We start from the raw sequence: 13,383 nt of genomic DNA on the forward strand, positions 1-13,383 counted from the left end.
TTACTTTCTGCTTTCTCGGGAGCACTCTTTCACTGTGTGATTCATGGCAATGTAAGCTAACAGGTAGTTAAGTACAGTCCACTGAGCAATAACAGCTTGTTTTGGAGTTTAGGCAGGATGCGATTCAGCCTGCAGCTACACTTGTACACCTTTTCAGCTGATCAATTGTGCTGTCAAAGTCCGTTTTCTTGGATATGTTGCTTATGTTTTTCCCTCGTGATTTAGAAGTTGAAAAGTAGCACCAATTTTTCGCTCTCATTGAAGAACCCAGAAAAAGTCCAGTCTGTATTCAAGTCCAAGTTTCCACAAAATAGATTCTCCTCAAACTAGATATTGGTTACTTGTGTCTTAACATCAGCTGAATCTCAGCCATCCGAGTTATGATAAGACACTAACTTTTTATTCCAGTAGAGGTGGACTGTGAAGAGAGTTGCACTCGCCGACCTCTAAACTCTCCGGGGATCGAAGGGTCGCGTTGGCGCAGAAGCGTGCGGCGAAATGATAAATTACTGCTCTGTGTTTCATGTCACATATTTCACATTGTCAGTGGAGGCCTCAGCAGCATCCTGTCCTCTCTATGCAACGCACACGCTGGATTGCACTGCTGCAGCCGCTTTTAATTGTGTTATTTTCCTACACTTCAATGTGCAATTTCCAGCTTTCTCCAGGCGGAATTTGCACACAGCAGGTCACAGGCACAACACTGAGCAGAAAAGTGAGATGGTACTGAATCGGGCAGGGATCACAACCAATCCACTGATCCTCTTTCCCCAATGGCTCATCCAGCTTTGGAGCCTCTAAGATCCCCCGGTGATATATGGCTTTCCGACGAGCACTGTCGCAGCTAAGCCCAGAGGATCTCAGGTTCACTCTCTGCCTGTGTTTAATTTTAATCGGCATAACTCAACTTGCGAAGAAGAGAGAAAACGTCGCCTCTGCACGTGCTGTCCTATTTTCAAGCCCAAAAAAGCGATGCTCTTTACTCTTTTGCATCCATAATATCCTTTATTTGCTTACACATATTACATCTCATGACTCATACAGAGGTCATTTCATACATCAAATGATAGAGCTCTAATGTCTGAAGTTAAAGTAGTCTGGAGACAGAACTGATGGTGTAAGATTTCATATAAAATGTGTGCAGCAAGATAAGATTATGAAATCACTGAAACATATCTCTCACATTTCGTAAATGTTTGTTTTCTTGCACAGTTTTGGATCCAGGGATTACAACGGCTCCTCGCTTCACCTCAAGCAGCAGACAAGGTAGTTTCCAGGTACTCCCAAAGCCCTTCTGATAGGATCAAGTGCCTCTGATTGATGCCACATTGATTAGAGGAGACATTGCGTAACAGGGAGATGAAAGCCACAGCCGCAGTGCTAACAAGAAAGTGCACTCTGCTTGCACTGTAAACTCTTACGTTTTCAGCCCAGATCGGTTCAATTTGGTTTTACGTGGGTGGCATAGATTTACACTGAGTTGAGCAGTTATTGCCTTATTTGTCTCACGGTTACATCAATGAAGAAAGAAGGAGACGACTTTGGCCTGTACCACCGTACAATCAATGATGCTCTAGCTGCATCTTCACAAAAACAAGTCTCTGCACATATATATGATAAGCCTTTTTTTTTTACCTCCTCAGTAAGACGGTTATTTAAAGCTGTGTGGATCGCAAACACTGGCAGGCAATCAAATCCTCTTACAGAAGAGGTAGATCTACTGCAACGCTCGCCTGCTTACAAGAAGCAAAAGTTGCCTTTACAACCTTCAATAAGTTTATACAATTTACATTTTACAATTCCTATGCCATAAACTATAAACATGTGAAATCATTCACATTTAAAAAGACTTTTAAATGGAATCGATAAGAAATTGTAAGTTCAATCTTAATACCCGTGTAGTAAAATTGTGTCTTTTCCCAGTTCAGCGCAGCTCAGAGGAATTCATCAAAGCTGACGATAAAGTTCAAAACACAGACTCGACGTCTGGATGTGATTCTAGTGATAATTTGTCCTCTTTCAAAGCTCCCCTCCATCCTCCTTCCAAGACAGTCCAAGTACAAAATACTCAAATAATCAAAAAAATATATAAGTATATATAGATATAGTTGCATATTAAAATACAAACACCTTCACACAGCTTCTTAGTGCCTTTTGAGGTAAGAGACATCGGTCTTTATTTCAAGACAGTGCGTTTCTCACTATTACATGCATTCCTTGCTTTTCACCACTAAAGCATTAACAGATCCCTCAGATTGCAGCTTTCCTACTCTTAATGTGAAGGAATTCATTTCACACATTCCCTTTAGCCCCTTTCCTCAGGTCCGTAGCCATGACGTTACATTACCCTCACTTTATCACGTCTGCCACTGTCAAAATAGCAGCAGCTAAGTGCGTTGTGCGACCTACAGTATCAAAATATACTGCGTGTTAACTGACTGCCAACAGGAGCGCTCTCTGAATTGTCTACTGCAGCACTGTACATGCTTTGGCATGTGTACACCCCACACGCTGCACCCTATCTGAACTACACATAACTAGTTTTTCCTTCCTGAATATTTAAGTTTATCCAGCCACACTTTTAAAACATGTCAGAAATATTTTTGGTTAACGCTAAGGAATTTTTGCGACAGTATGATTTTTCTTTAAAAATGTCCACAGCATTGTTCAGCAGGAAGGAGAAACGTATCTTTCAAAGTCGAACAGCTTCTCTTCCAGGTTTCACGGTGAAGTCTCTGACTCTTCCCTCCTTGAAGAAAAGGTTAGGTGGGTCTATTCCAAACTGCAGTGCAGACCAGACCTGGCAGGCTACACAGAACCAGACTAGACCATACAGGGCTGGACCGGACTACATGAATGAAACAGCGAATAACCAGAACTATAGCGGTGTAGGCGAGACCACACCGAGGAAAAAGCTTCGATGAGATGAGCTTTCAGACCAGGAAAGACTAGTGTTGTCTAGATTAGTCCTAAACAGACTGTTTCAGTTCAGATCCAAGCACTGGTGGAACTTAACAGATGGTGCACGTCTTTGATTTCCCTCCTTCGCCGCCACCTAAATATACAAAGAAGAAAAAAAGAAAAAAGAAAGATGAACTCTTCTGTCGAGCCAACAGATTAATGATCGCACAAAGATATTCTTACCTTTCTTGGCTTCCTCTTCTTCTAGTTTCTTCTTCTCATCCTCAATGGCCTTCATCTTCGTGTTGTATACTTCAGCCAGCTCGTTCCAGTGTGCCCTGTTATTGTTCAGGCCGTCAAACATAGGCTGGATCTCTTTGTGGAACCTTGAGAATTCCTGGGAAAAGAAAAACAAATGAAATGTAAGTATGTGTTACTTATGTTATATAATAACTGGAAGAATGCAGTTTTTTCCCCCCTCTTGCACTAATATGTTCTGCCTCTTACAGCACCGGCCTGCAAGGACAGCAGATTCATGGATGTAGCCTATGTGTTTATTCTAGTGTAAATACCATCTGGTGACAAATTAACAGCAACACTAATTACTTATACACGCTTTCCAGTGATGTAGAACTGGTGCCCAAACTTGAACCGAGAAAGAAATGGCTGGGCTTAAAGTCAGAACCAGAAAGCATGCTGGGTATTTGAAGGACGCCTGCTATAAATTTACTGATCAGGTACAGACAGAGTCCTTTGTTTCTTTGTGCCATGATTAGGAAAAATCCCAAAGGTGATCACTCAGAACATGCCTGTGTCTCTTCTCTGTGGACAAACAGACCCAAACCACACCAGCACGGTGTCCCCAAAGGTCCTGTAGTTTCTTTAAATTTCTTCACCTGTCGTGTAGCTGGCCTTCTGGGCTCAACTGGTAATCTCAATACATCCTGTTACACAACCTAAGATGGTTGATGCTGCTGTGCTGCTTTCTGTAAAGCTAATAATGACACTGCGTGTGAAATTGCCAGTTTGCAATCGGCACCAATGTTTTTGCTCCTGCGCTGTGCAGTGACGTTTTGGTGTATCGTTTTGGTGTTCAACTTTATCACCACAGAGTCCTCTCTGTTCTAATTATTATTTATGAAATATGGGAACACTTACACCTGGCTTTTCATCGAGCTGTTCAGGAGGGCTTGAAAATAAATATTATTGCCTTGGAAACACTATAAAGGCTCCGAGTAAAATTAATGACTGTGCTAAGTTATTTTTGTTTGGCTCTGCCTTTCTTAAAGGCCCCTCACAGTAGGATTACACAGTTGCAGTAGTATTAGCGCTTGTTTAAAAATACAGATAAACTACTGCAACATAGACCAGACTTCCTTTCTTGTCTGTTTCACTACCAGCCTCCACTAGTCATCTTTTGGCACGGCGGCACAGTGTAAAAAAAAAAAAAAGTTTTCACCTTGTACACAAATGAGCACACAAAGTCGATGAAACCACACTGCATCTTGGGGAGCTGTTCGGCACAGTTTCTGTCCATCATGGGCTGAGAGAGACAAGAGGAAGAGTTTTCAGGTGAAAGAGGGTCAAACAGTTGCTCTGTAATGCTAAAAAACAAACCAAAATGTGAACGGACAAGAAGAAAGCCACAGGAGGGGGTGCGGCTCTTACAATTGGTTGCTGGTCCAAAACACTTCTCTCCAAATCGCCCTGTTCCCAGAACTCAGCAGCCACCATCAGAGCCACCTGCAGACAAAACAGGGCGACAAACAGAACAAAGCGTGATGATGCAGGGAAATCAAAGGCACGCAGTGGCGGAAGTACAGCATGAGCGCGTCGAGTTATTTTCAGTACTCTTCAAACTACACATGGGATTTCACCGGCTCAGGTCAGGATGTCTTCTAGCAGCTATAAATATGGAACTTTTTTACTGATATCAAATAGAATAACACAAATAGCTTATTTCTTCCCGTATTAGTGAGAGTTTTTATTTTCTTGTGAACTTCACCTGATATTTTGAAATCAGGCCATGTCAGCGCTGCAAAGGTCACCCACCTTGCTCTGTACCTCCCAGGGCTTGGTGATGGCTGACAAGTCACAACCTGTCATCATCATGGCCCTGAAGGTGTGAGACAAACACACAGTCAGAGGGACAAAGAAAAAAAAACAGGACGTGCAACACGCTGATGATTTGCCGTGGCCTGCTGTCTCAGAAATCTCCTCATCTTTCTAAAATCAACTTGACAGACTTTTCTCAGCACTTTAAATCAGTTTACATACATGACGATTTCCTTCCTGATGGGGTTGTTGGAAACAAAAGCCGTGGCCTCTTTTTCGTCTGTCATTGGCTCCGTGGCATTCACGATGTTTTGGAACATGGTTCTCTTTCTGTGTGGAGAGAAACAGGTCACATCAACTGGGCTGCTTTTTTACAGCTTTTGCGATCACGTCTTCGACTAGCCGTTGTTTTACGTCTCGCATTAACTGTGGCTGCAAAACGGCCGATCTGCAGCAAACCTACTTGAAGTAAAGCGCCAGATCTGTGGCGATGATGCAGACGTCGAACAAGTGCTGCACATTCTCAAACTGACGCTTCTGGAGGTTGCAGAAGATGTTCAAGCTCTGCGGGAGATCATAAATAGTGATCAAACGCGTGTGTTTTTCCTTTTTAAATATCACAACTGAAATTACTGGACAAGAAAAAATGTCGTACCTCCTCCCCCATTAGAGTCTTGCTGTACTCCAAATGGTGTCTCTCCATGATGGAGGAGCCATGAAGTCTGGCCAGAGGAGATGAACTCCTACAGGGGGAAAAAAGAGACAGTTTAGACACTGGTCCATATATTGCCAAACACGATCATAAAAGAGTCGGTTTGACTTGCTTTGTCTGGTAGAGGTTGTTGGTTCCTCTGTGGTCGATATCATGGCAGAAAGCAGCGGCCACCATGGCAAAGGCATCGAGATCAGTGTAGTATTTCCTTAGCTTTCCTGTCTGTAGTAGAAGAAAGAGTCAAATAAGAGCTTAGAAAAGTTTAAAAGGCTTGTGCTTAATCTATGTAGCAAGAACTGGATGTTGTGCAGGCCTTACCTGCAGCAGGCAGAACATAGTGTGGCCTACGTTGAAACCGTGCCTCCAGTTGTGGTAGGTAATGGCACGATAACCCTTCCTCACGGTGTACATCCACCTGGTCAGTGTCTGAGGGGGAAAGGGAGGGTTCGGATTTAAAAACAAAGCAAAAAGGAGAGGAAATTGTATAGCTGGTGCACTTTCTTTTCATGCCTAAGGAAAGCAACTCTTGCCCTACAGCACTACAGAGAATCACTCATATTTGTAACTGCAGTACAGCATGGCACGCTTCGACAGTCTAATTAAGGATCGCATCCACTTCTTTGTTCCCAGTGAAACAGAGCCATGGCAGCTTGCCTGTTGCCAAAAAAGATTCACAGATGATGGCACGAACATTCTGTGTCCCCAAGGCTCGTCTCTTCTCTCATTATTAATAAAATAGCAGCAGTTTTAAGTTCCAAAGGATTTGGAACATGATGATCATCTTTATGTTTGCATCAGAACTTTGCTTCGGGAGCATTTAAGGACAAGAACGCCACGTCGAGAAATGATAAAAGAACTGGGAGAGCAGTTCGAGCGCGTCTTGTTTGAACAGGTTTATCAAAGCAAGCGTCTGATTATAGGACTCACTTCTGCGGGAACTTTAAACTTCTCGACGACTCCGAGTTCGAAGAACATGCGAATGCCGGCTTTGATGAGGTCGAACTCGGTCACGGGGAAGTCGCTGAAGGAGAACAGGTACAGATTCTCGCCGTTGACGTTGTCTGCCACCGGGATGTTTGCCCTCTGAACAGAAACACATGACATGCGTGGCTTATTCCCTGAAATGCTTACAGTGTCTTTCTTGTGGACCAACTTTATTTTGGTTCAAACTAAATGAAACGATTGACTGATGAGCAGCTCACCAACAGTTTGTACATCTCTTTCTGGTCGCAGTCTTCAGGATCAGCATCAAACTTCTCCTTGGTGTTCTGGTTGTAAACGAGAGAACAAGCATTTCAGCTGACATTTACATTGCATGTTATGTTATACTTTCAGAGATTTCAGACAAGTACTCCCAGAAGTACCCTTGTAAACTCTTGTCAAATCTTCTCTTGCCAAGTGGATATATCATCCATTAGACCTCCTATCAGTTCCCTAATAGCTGGTAATGTAGGACTGCTACTCAATAAGCTTTTCACAGTGCATTACCTTTTGACTACTTTAAATCCCTGCTTAAATTGCTTCTCGAACAAATGCGGAGAGGTCAGAGGTAAGTTTCGGGAAAGAAAAAGGCAAGGTGACGCTAACCAGAATGGACTGCAGCTCATCCGTGGTACATCTGGTCTGGTACATGAGCATCTCCTGGGCGATATCCTTCCTCCACTCCATACGGTTCAGCTTGTCATAGGTGTCACAGTTCAGCACTGACCAGCCGAGGAACTGTGTCAGGGCCTGGTGCAAACAACGAGATCAAGAAAGCATGAGAAAAAAGAAGCAGGATCTACTGAGCTGTGACCCCGCATAACCCTGATTTACATCAAACTCCTGTAAAAACACTTTCCCTCGTGTAATATATGCGTAGTAATACAGCCAACATGCAAATTCATGCAGTTTTCTGCTACAGAGAAGGAGTGCTAAAGATTTACATACAAACAACAACATGACATTGTGTGTGAGGGTCACAGCGAGGGTGAGAGAGGACGCCAACCTCAGTGATCTGTTCGTCATATTCATCGAACGGTTTGCCGTCTTTCCTGTTGAAGAACGTGGCGATGCCCACGATTTCTTCCTTCTTGTTGACGATGGGCAGCGACAGGACGTTTTTGATGACAAACCCCGTCTCGTCCACAGCCTCTTTCTGAAAGACACGGCGATGTGTTTTATACGTTTTATGTTTTCGTGTAATGTGCATTAACCATCCAAGCACAAAGAGAGGAAAAAGTCCCGCACCTGGAAAGTGAAGTAGTCGTCTGCAGCCACATTCATCATGTTGCAAATCTGCAAGCAGTCACAAAAAAATATTTTCACATGTATCAACAGTTTTAATCAATCTATCTTTGATTGTTGCATGTGGCCTTTAAAGTTTGCAGATTGTATTCCACATAAATGCACCGGTTATATGCACAACTGGTTTTTAATCAGACCGCATCAGTTGTTGTTGGGTACACAGGTTACTTTCATTCTTTGCTCGTTTTGGTAATTCAGCTAAAAAGAAAATGTACTTACAAAGCCATTCTCTGCCACATAGGTTGGTAGGCCGCTAACCAAAGCCCAGTGATCGGCTGGGGGACCACTGCAAAAAGAAGCACACGCAGCAAGGTGAATTTGAGTGAGACACATATTAAACAGTGGGCACTCTTTCAAAGCAGACTTACTCATATACACCTTCTTGTTAGTCTTCAAATAACATTCATCAGACACCCCCCCAGAATTACTTCTTATCTAAATAGAAGATTAATGTTGTGGGCAAGCGTGACTGCTTCATCTATTTTAAAATGTACTGACTACCTGCAATTTTGACCATTTTGTACATGGACTAGCTAGGACTTTTATTTTGAAAAATATAGCCTCTCAAATTTATAATGTTCTCAATTACAAGTCAAGGACACATACTCGCAAAAAAATTATTTGCTCCCATAAACATGAGGTAATAGTTTTGAGTAAAATGCAACTGAAATATAAAAATGAAATGTTTATTTCTTAAAATAATTCATTCTTGTGGTAAACTGACTCAAGTAAGTTTTATTTGACCAGATTCCAGTCGATTTAAAGTTGTAGTTTGCACTTATGTAACACAATTACCAGGACAATTCACATGTAATCAAATTGTTTATTAAAGTAATTGTACTCAATTTAATTAGTAGTTTGACTTGTTGTTAAATTACTAATTAAATTACAAATGAATATCATGATCCTAACGCACTGCTGTGCCAAGACGAGCTCTTTAAACTCTCTATAGGCTCCTCGTTAGTGACTTTATTTTTTTTTATTATTCATTTTGGGTAATGTAGTGATGCCAGAGCTGACAGGCGGGAAGGAGAAGAAGTGATAAAGAGCAGAAAATTACTTACTTAAAGTCAGCGGTTTTGGGAAGTGCACTTTGGCTTTTATGTTGTATATTGAAATGAAATGTTTGAGTGCATTTGTATGTAGCCGGTGTTGCTCACGGTATGACTTTGATTTCTTCTTTGCCTTCCAGGAGGTAGTCAATGATCTTGTAAAAGTTGACTTCCTGTACAAAAAGCAAATGATCTTGATGATGATCTTTGCAAAAAAAAAATGTAATTAGGTAAAAATGCCACATGGAAAAAGAGAGCTGATTTAATGAAGATATAAATGAAAGTCTTACCCTGCCGTCTGGTGTTTTGGGTCCTTTATAAGGTTCCACATCTCCAAGTTTCACCGGCCATTCATCATAAAATTCCTGGAGGAAAATAAAACCCAGGAAATGACTGCATCGGGTTATTTATGTGTGCAGCTACCTAACTGCATAACTGAATCAATTCTGCAAAACCAACCTTCTCTTTGGTCATGTCCAACAGACAGACTGAGTATCTTTCACACTGTAGATAGGTCCTTACGGTGTACAGTGCTTTGTGGAACTGTCTCTCAATGTCTGTCAACTCCTCAAATACTTTACTGGCTGACCAGAGCAGCACCTAAAGTCAGAAGTAAAAACGTGAATGCAGGAAAGCATGTGGGGGAAATGCTTGTTTTTGTTTTTTCTTTAAATACAGATTTTAAAGGAGACAGAATCATCAGTGATTTTAGACTGAACACACGGCACAGTTGGGTTTACCTGACTTCTCCTGGATTCCACATTCCACATGTAGGCTGTGTAGTGCTGCAGGGCGACGACTTGAGCAAAGTTCATGTACTTGTGGAAGAGCTAAGGACCAAATCAGATTAGACAGCAGGTTCAAAGCTGTGACACATGAGAACCTTTACTGCTACAGTGCAACTTCGCAACACGATTTTGCGTATAACGGTAACTGTGTAGGAATAATATGATACAAAGCAGGTGAAATCTCATTTCACTTTGATCCTAAGTGCGTGGGGTTTTTTTTTTCTTAAATGCTGGAAATTACTTTTGTATGGTGCAAGATTTTCATCTTAGGAGTTAAAGGCTTTGCCCTGCACATCATCAACCAATTCTCTCCTTCTGAAAATCATCACTGTTACCAGACACTATCGCCAGACTCCCAAGAGTCTGTAAAAAAACCACAATTTCCTTCTGACCCAGTTTAATCTTCCAGTAATTGTACCTCATTGTGAGCGTATGGCTTCAGAGGCAGTAGTGAATGGTCTCTGATGCAGACTACAGAGATAACAGAATCATATTTAAATCTTTATGCCTTACTTAAACGTTAGTGCTCGAAAGCAATCGCACCGAGTCACTCAGGTCTGATTGGCTCCCACTGACATAATTGAAGTGTTTTGCACCCCACTGGTAAGATGTAATTACGCCAATAACCTTTATTTAGCTGCACAGTTCAAACGGCTTGAGCGCAGTAAAAGAAGTAAAAGAAGAGCAACTATGCATGTGTTTAACACAATTACTGCCAAATAAGATGCAGTTTAGACGTTAAGACAAAGAGGGCGTAATAATCGTTTGATGACACTCTAATAACATTATGTAATGCCACACGCTGAAAGCCATTAGGGATAAACCCATATATATGTATGTATATATATATATATATATATATATATACACACACACTAAAGCTTGTATCCTTACCGCCTCATCTTCTGGAGTGAAATGCTCTGCTCCTATTTTGTTTAGCGCCATGACGACTCCAAGGCACTCTTTTTCAGCCATCAGAGGGAAGGTCATCATGCATTTGGTCTTGTATCCAGTCTGTTTGTCCACGAAGTCAGAGAAGTTTTTATTCTGAGGGGAGAGAAAAAGCAAATAACTTTCAGCACGTCTTATTAAACCAAACTATTTATTTGAAACTACAAAGGCCGTGAAATTTTCACATGTTCATCAACTACCAAAACCTTTCATTTTCAAACAAACAACTACATTACATTTTTATATAATTAGTAACTGTCTTCAGTTAGAAGATGAAAACAATCAGTGCTGCAGGCACATTTTTGCAGTAGATGCAGACACATGACAAATAATTCTGATATTTACCTGGTTTAGAAAAAACATGGCACGATGTGAAAAATATGTGAAAAATATATGTTTCCTCTCTGTTATTAGCTTATTTCGGTATTTACTATAGCAGGACCCTTATTAAATATAAATAATACAGGGAAGATGAATATAAATGTAGGAAATAGATACAAACTATGATATTGCCTCTTTTATATAGTAGCTGATTTCTGTATGAAAGCCTTTATTTAAAAAAAAGAAAAAAATATTTTATTTAGTCATTATTGTTATTATTTATTTATTTTTAACCTAGATTATTACTTTTTCTTTGAGTTTGTTTTGTTTATTTATTTTAGCACAAAACGTCACAACTCCTCACCTTTGACACATCAGGAACATTCTGCGTTTTTTTGGAGGTGGCGGTAAAACCGACAACACCGATCTCCAGAGGAAACACGATTTCGGTCTGCGGATCGACCAGGTTAGCCTCATACTTGGAGGTCGGAGTCACGTCAAAGAGGCTGGTGGCGAGCTCAAGTGTTCCGTTTCTGCCTCGACACATGTAGTAACTGAGCCTGTCAGCCTGTATGATGAGGGCCACTCTCTGCAGCACTTTGTGGATGGCCTGCTCCATGTTCTCCGGCTTCTGCAGCTCCTTGACGAGCTCGAAAATGATGGCGGATTCTAGCACGGCGTTAACATCCTTGAACGAAGCGGTGTCTTTGATGTCCACGTTGGCCGAAAAGGCGGCGGTGAGAGCTTCAGCGCGCAGCTTCTTATCAAAGTACTCTTTTGCAAACTGCGGGTTGTTTTCCAGATATTTTTCCACACTATCCTTGTCTGCCATTTTTTCTTTCTTTTTTATGCCACAGTCCCCCCCTTTTTTGTTTTTGTTTCTTTTAAAAAAGCATCACCTGCAGGGAAAAAAGTGCCAAGCTGGAGGGTAGGAGCTGTGCTGGGGCCTGCAGGGGTGGATGGATCAATAGTGTCCGTTTGAGCCTCTGTGCATCCTCCTCCGCGGTCCCCAAAGGGAGTAACGCATCTCGTGGCAACCGACAGACAGAGCAGGGCAGAGTGCGGCTAAGAGGCTGAAAGGATCAAAGTGGCGCTAATTAACGTGACGTCATGACATTAAACCTCCTGCTTTAAGCGTCCTTAGGCCGCAAATCCCAGCCTGATCATTTTATATTGGGCAATCCTTGCTATGTGAAGCTGGAGGGAGGAGAAACAGATTGTTGTCAGGTCAGATGTCAGACTGGGCATGGTGGAGAGGTAAAGAATAACAAAAGGGAGCTGTCACTGAAGAAACAGGGTGTCAGGCATTTTGGCGAGAAACTAAAGTCCACAGACCTTAGTTACCTTTAGGACAGGAACTAGCAACACAGGTGTTACCAATAATGCTAATTTATCCCCTGCGGTTCAATAGGACAGAAGCTTCATTAACGTCTTAGTAAGATGCTGTTACCTGTATTTATCTGATTCGGTTAAAAATAGCTGCCATGAAATTGGTTGATACTTGCATCCCTGCAGCTGTAGGGGGATTAAATAGCTGGCCAGCACCCCAACTAAAAATTTGCCCCCAAAATAAGTGTTTTTTTGCCCTAATATTCATTTCTAGCTGTATATAAGAGTCACATCAGTGAGGATCCATCGTCTAGTGGTTTACACATTCAGCAAACAGGTGAAAGGTTGCTGGTTTGATTCCAGCCTGAGACACAAATCCCCTGTGGGGTTGTGTCAGGAAGGGCATCCGGCGTCCAACTCTGCCAAAACAAAACATGCAGAGCTGCATGCTGTGGTGACCCCGTGTGACAGCGAGCAGCTGAAAGTAGCTTTCTACGAGATACACAGCAGTATTCTATCACTTCCTCCACCAACCTACAGGCAAGCCATTCCCAAATTCAGTTTTATTTATACGGCACCAAATTACTACAACCGTCTCACCTCAAGGTGCTTTGAGATATAGACCCTATGATGATACAGAGACAACAAAAAACAGTCAGATCAAGTCACATCAAGAGTGCTGTGGCCCACTCAAAAACCACAAACTCTCATGGGGCCCACTCAATCTTAAATCTTCACTCTAATCAAAATACAAGACAAAGTGATGTTTTACCTTGAAAATATTATTTAATAAGCATAAACAACACAGACTGTTGGCTATAAATTACTGGCTAGTGCTACCCAGTAGTAATGTTGATATCAATGCAACACCAAGCAAATGCAGAGCCAGTATTGCTGATATCAATACTGATAGTAAAACCTTTAACTTCAAAAGGCAGCTTGTGTAACTGTGTTATGATCTATTACATGAATCATCAGCAGTTCGCAC

At 41.8% G+C, this 13,383-nt stretch overlaps 1 protein-coding gene across 1 annotated transcript; it reads right to left on the bottom strand.

The window, feature by feature from the left end:
* Positions 1–988: 988 nt before the first annotated feature.
* Positions 989–12,128, bottom strand: pde6c (phosphodiesterase 6C, cGMP-specific, cone, alpha prime). Its single transcript, XM_086303653.1, has 22 exons — positions 11,431–12,128; positions 10,689–10,841; positions 9,747–9,836; positions 9,466–9,606; positions 9,297–9,371; positions 9,115–9,179; positions 8,174–8,240; positions 7,898–7,945; positions 7,656–7,805; positions 7,256–7,399; positions 6,871–6,936; positions 6,596–6,751; positions 5,987–6,094; positions 5,781–5,890; positions 5,612–5,699; positions 5,420–5,520; positions 5,179–5,286; positions 4,954–5,017; positions 4,570–4,644; positions 4,361–4,444; positions 3,145–3,298; positions 989–3,055 (listed from the first exon to the last, which is right to left on the bottom strand). Exons 1-22 carry the CDS (start codon positions 11,896–11,898, stop codon positions 3,012–3,014), a joined length of 2,559 nt encoding a protein of 852 aa, XP_086159779.1. The 5' UTR covers positions 11,899–12,128; the 3' UTR covers positions 989–3,011.
* Between the last annotated feature and the right edge of the window lie 1,255 nt (positions 12,129–13,383).

This window comes from Aulonocara sp. 'chitande type north' Nkhata Bay, linkage group LG8 (assembly GCF_057382095.1).
Source record: "Aulonocara sp. 'chitande type north' Nkhata Bay isolate Kocher_YH1m ecotype deep benthic linkage group LG8, A_spYH_male_GT1.1, whole genome shotgun sequence".
Classification (NCBI taxonomy): domain Eukaryota; kingdom Metazoa; phylum Chordata; class Actinopteri; order Cichliformes; family Cichlidae; genus Aulonocara; species Aulonocara sp. 'chitande type north' Nkhata Bay.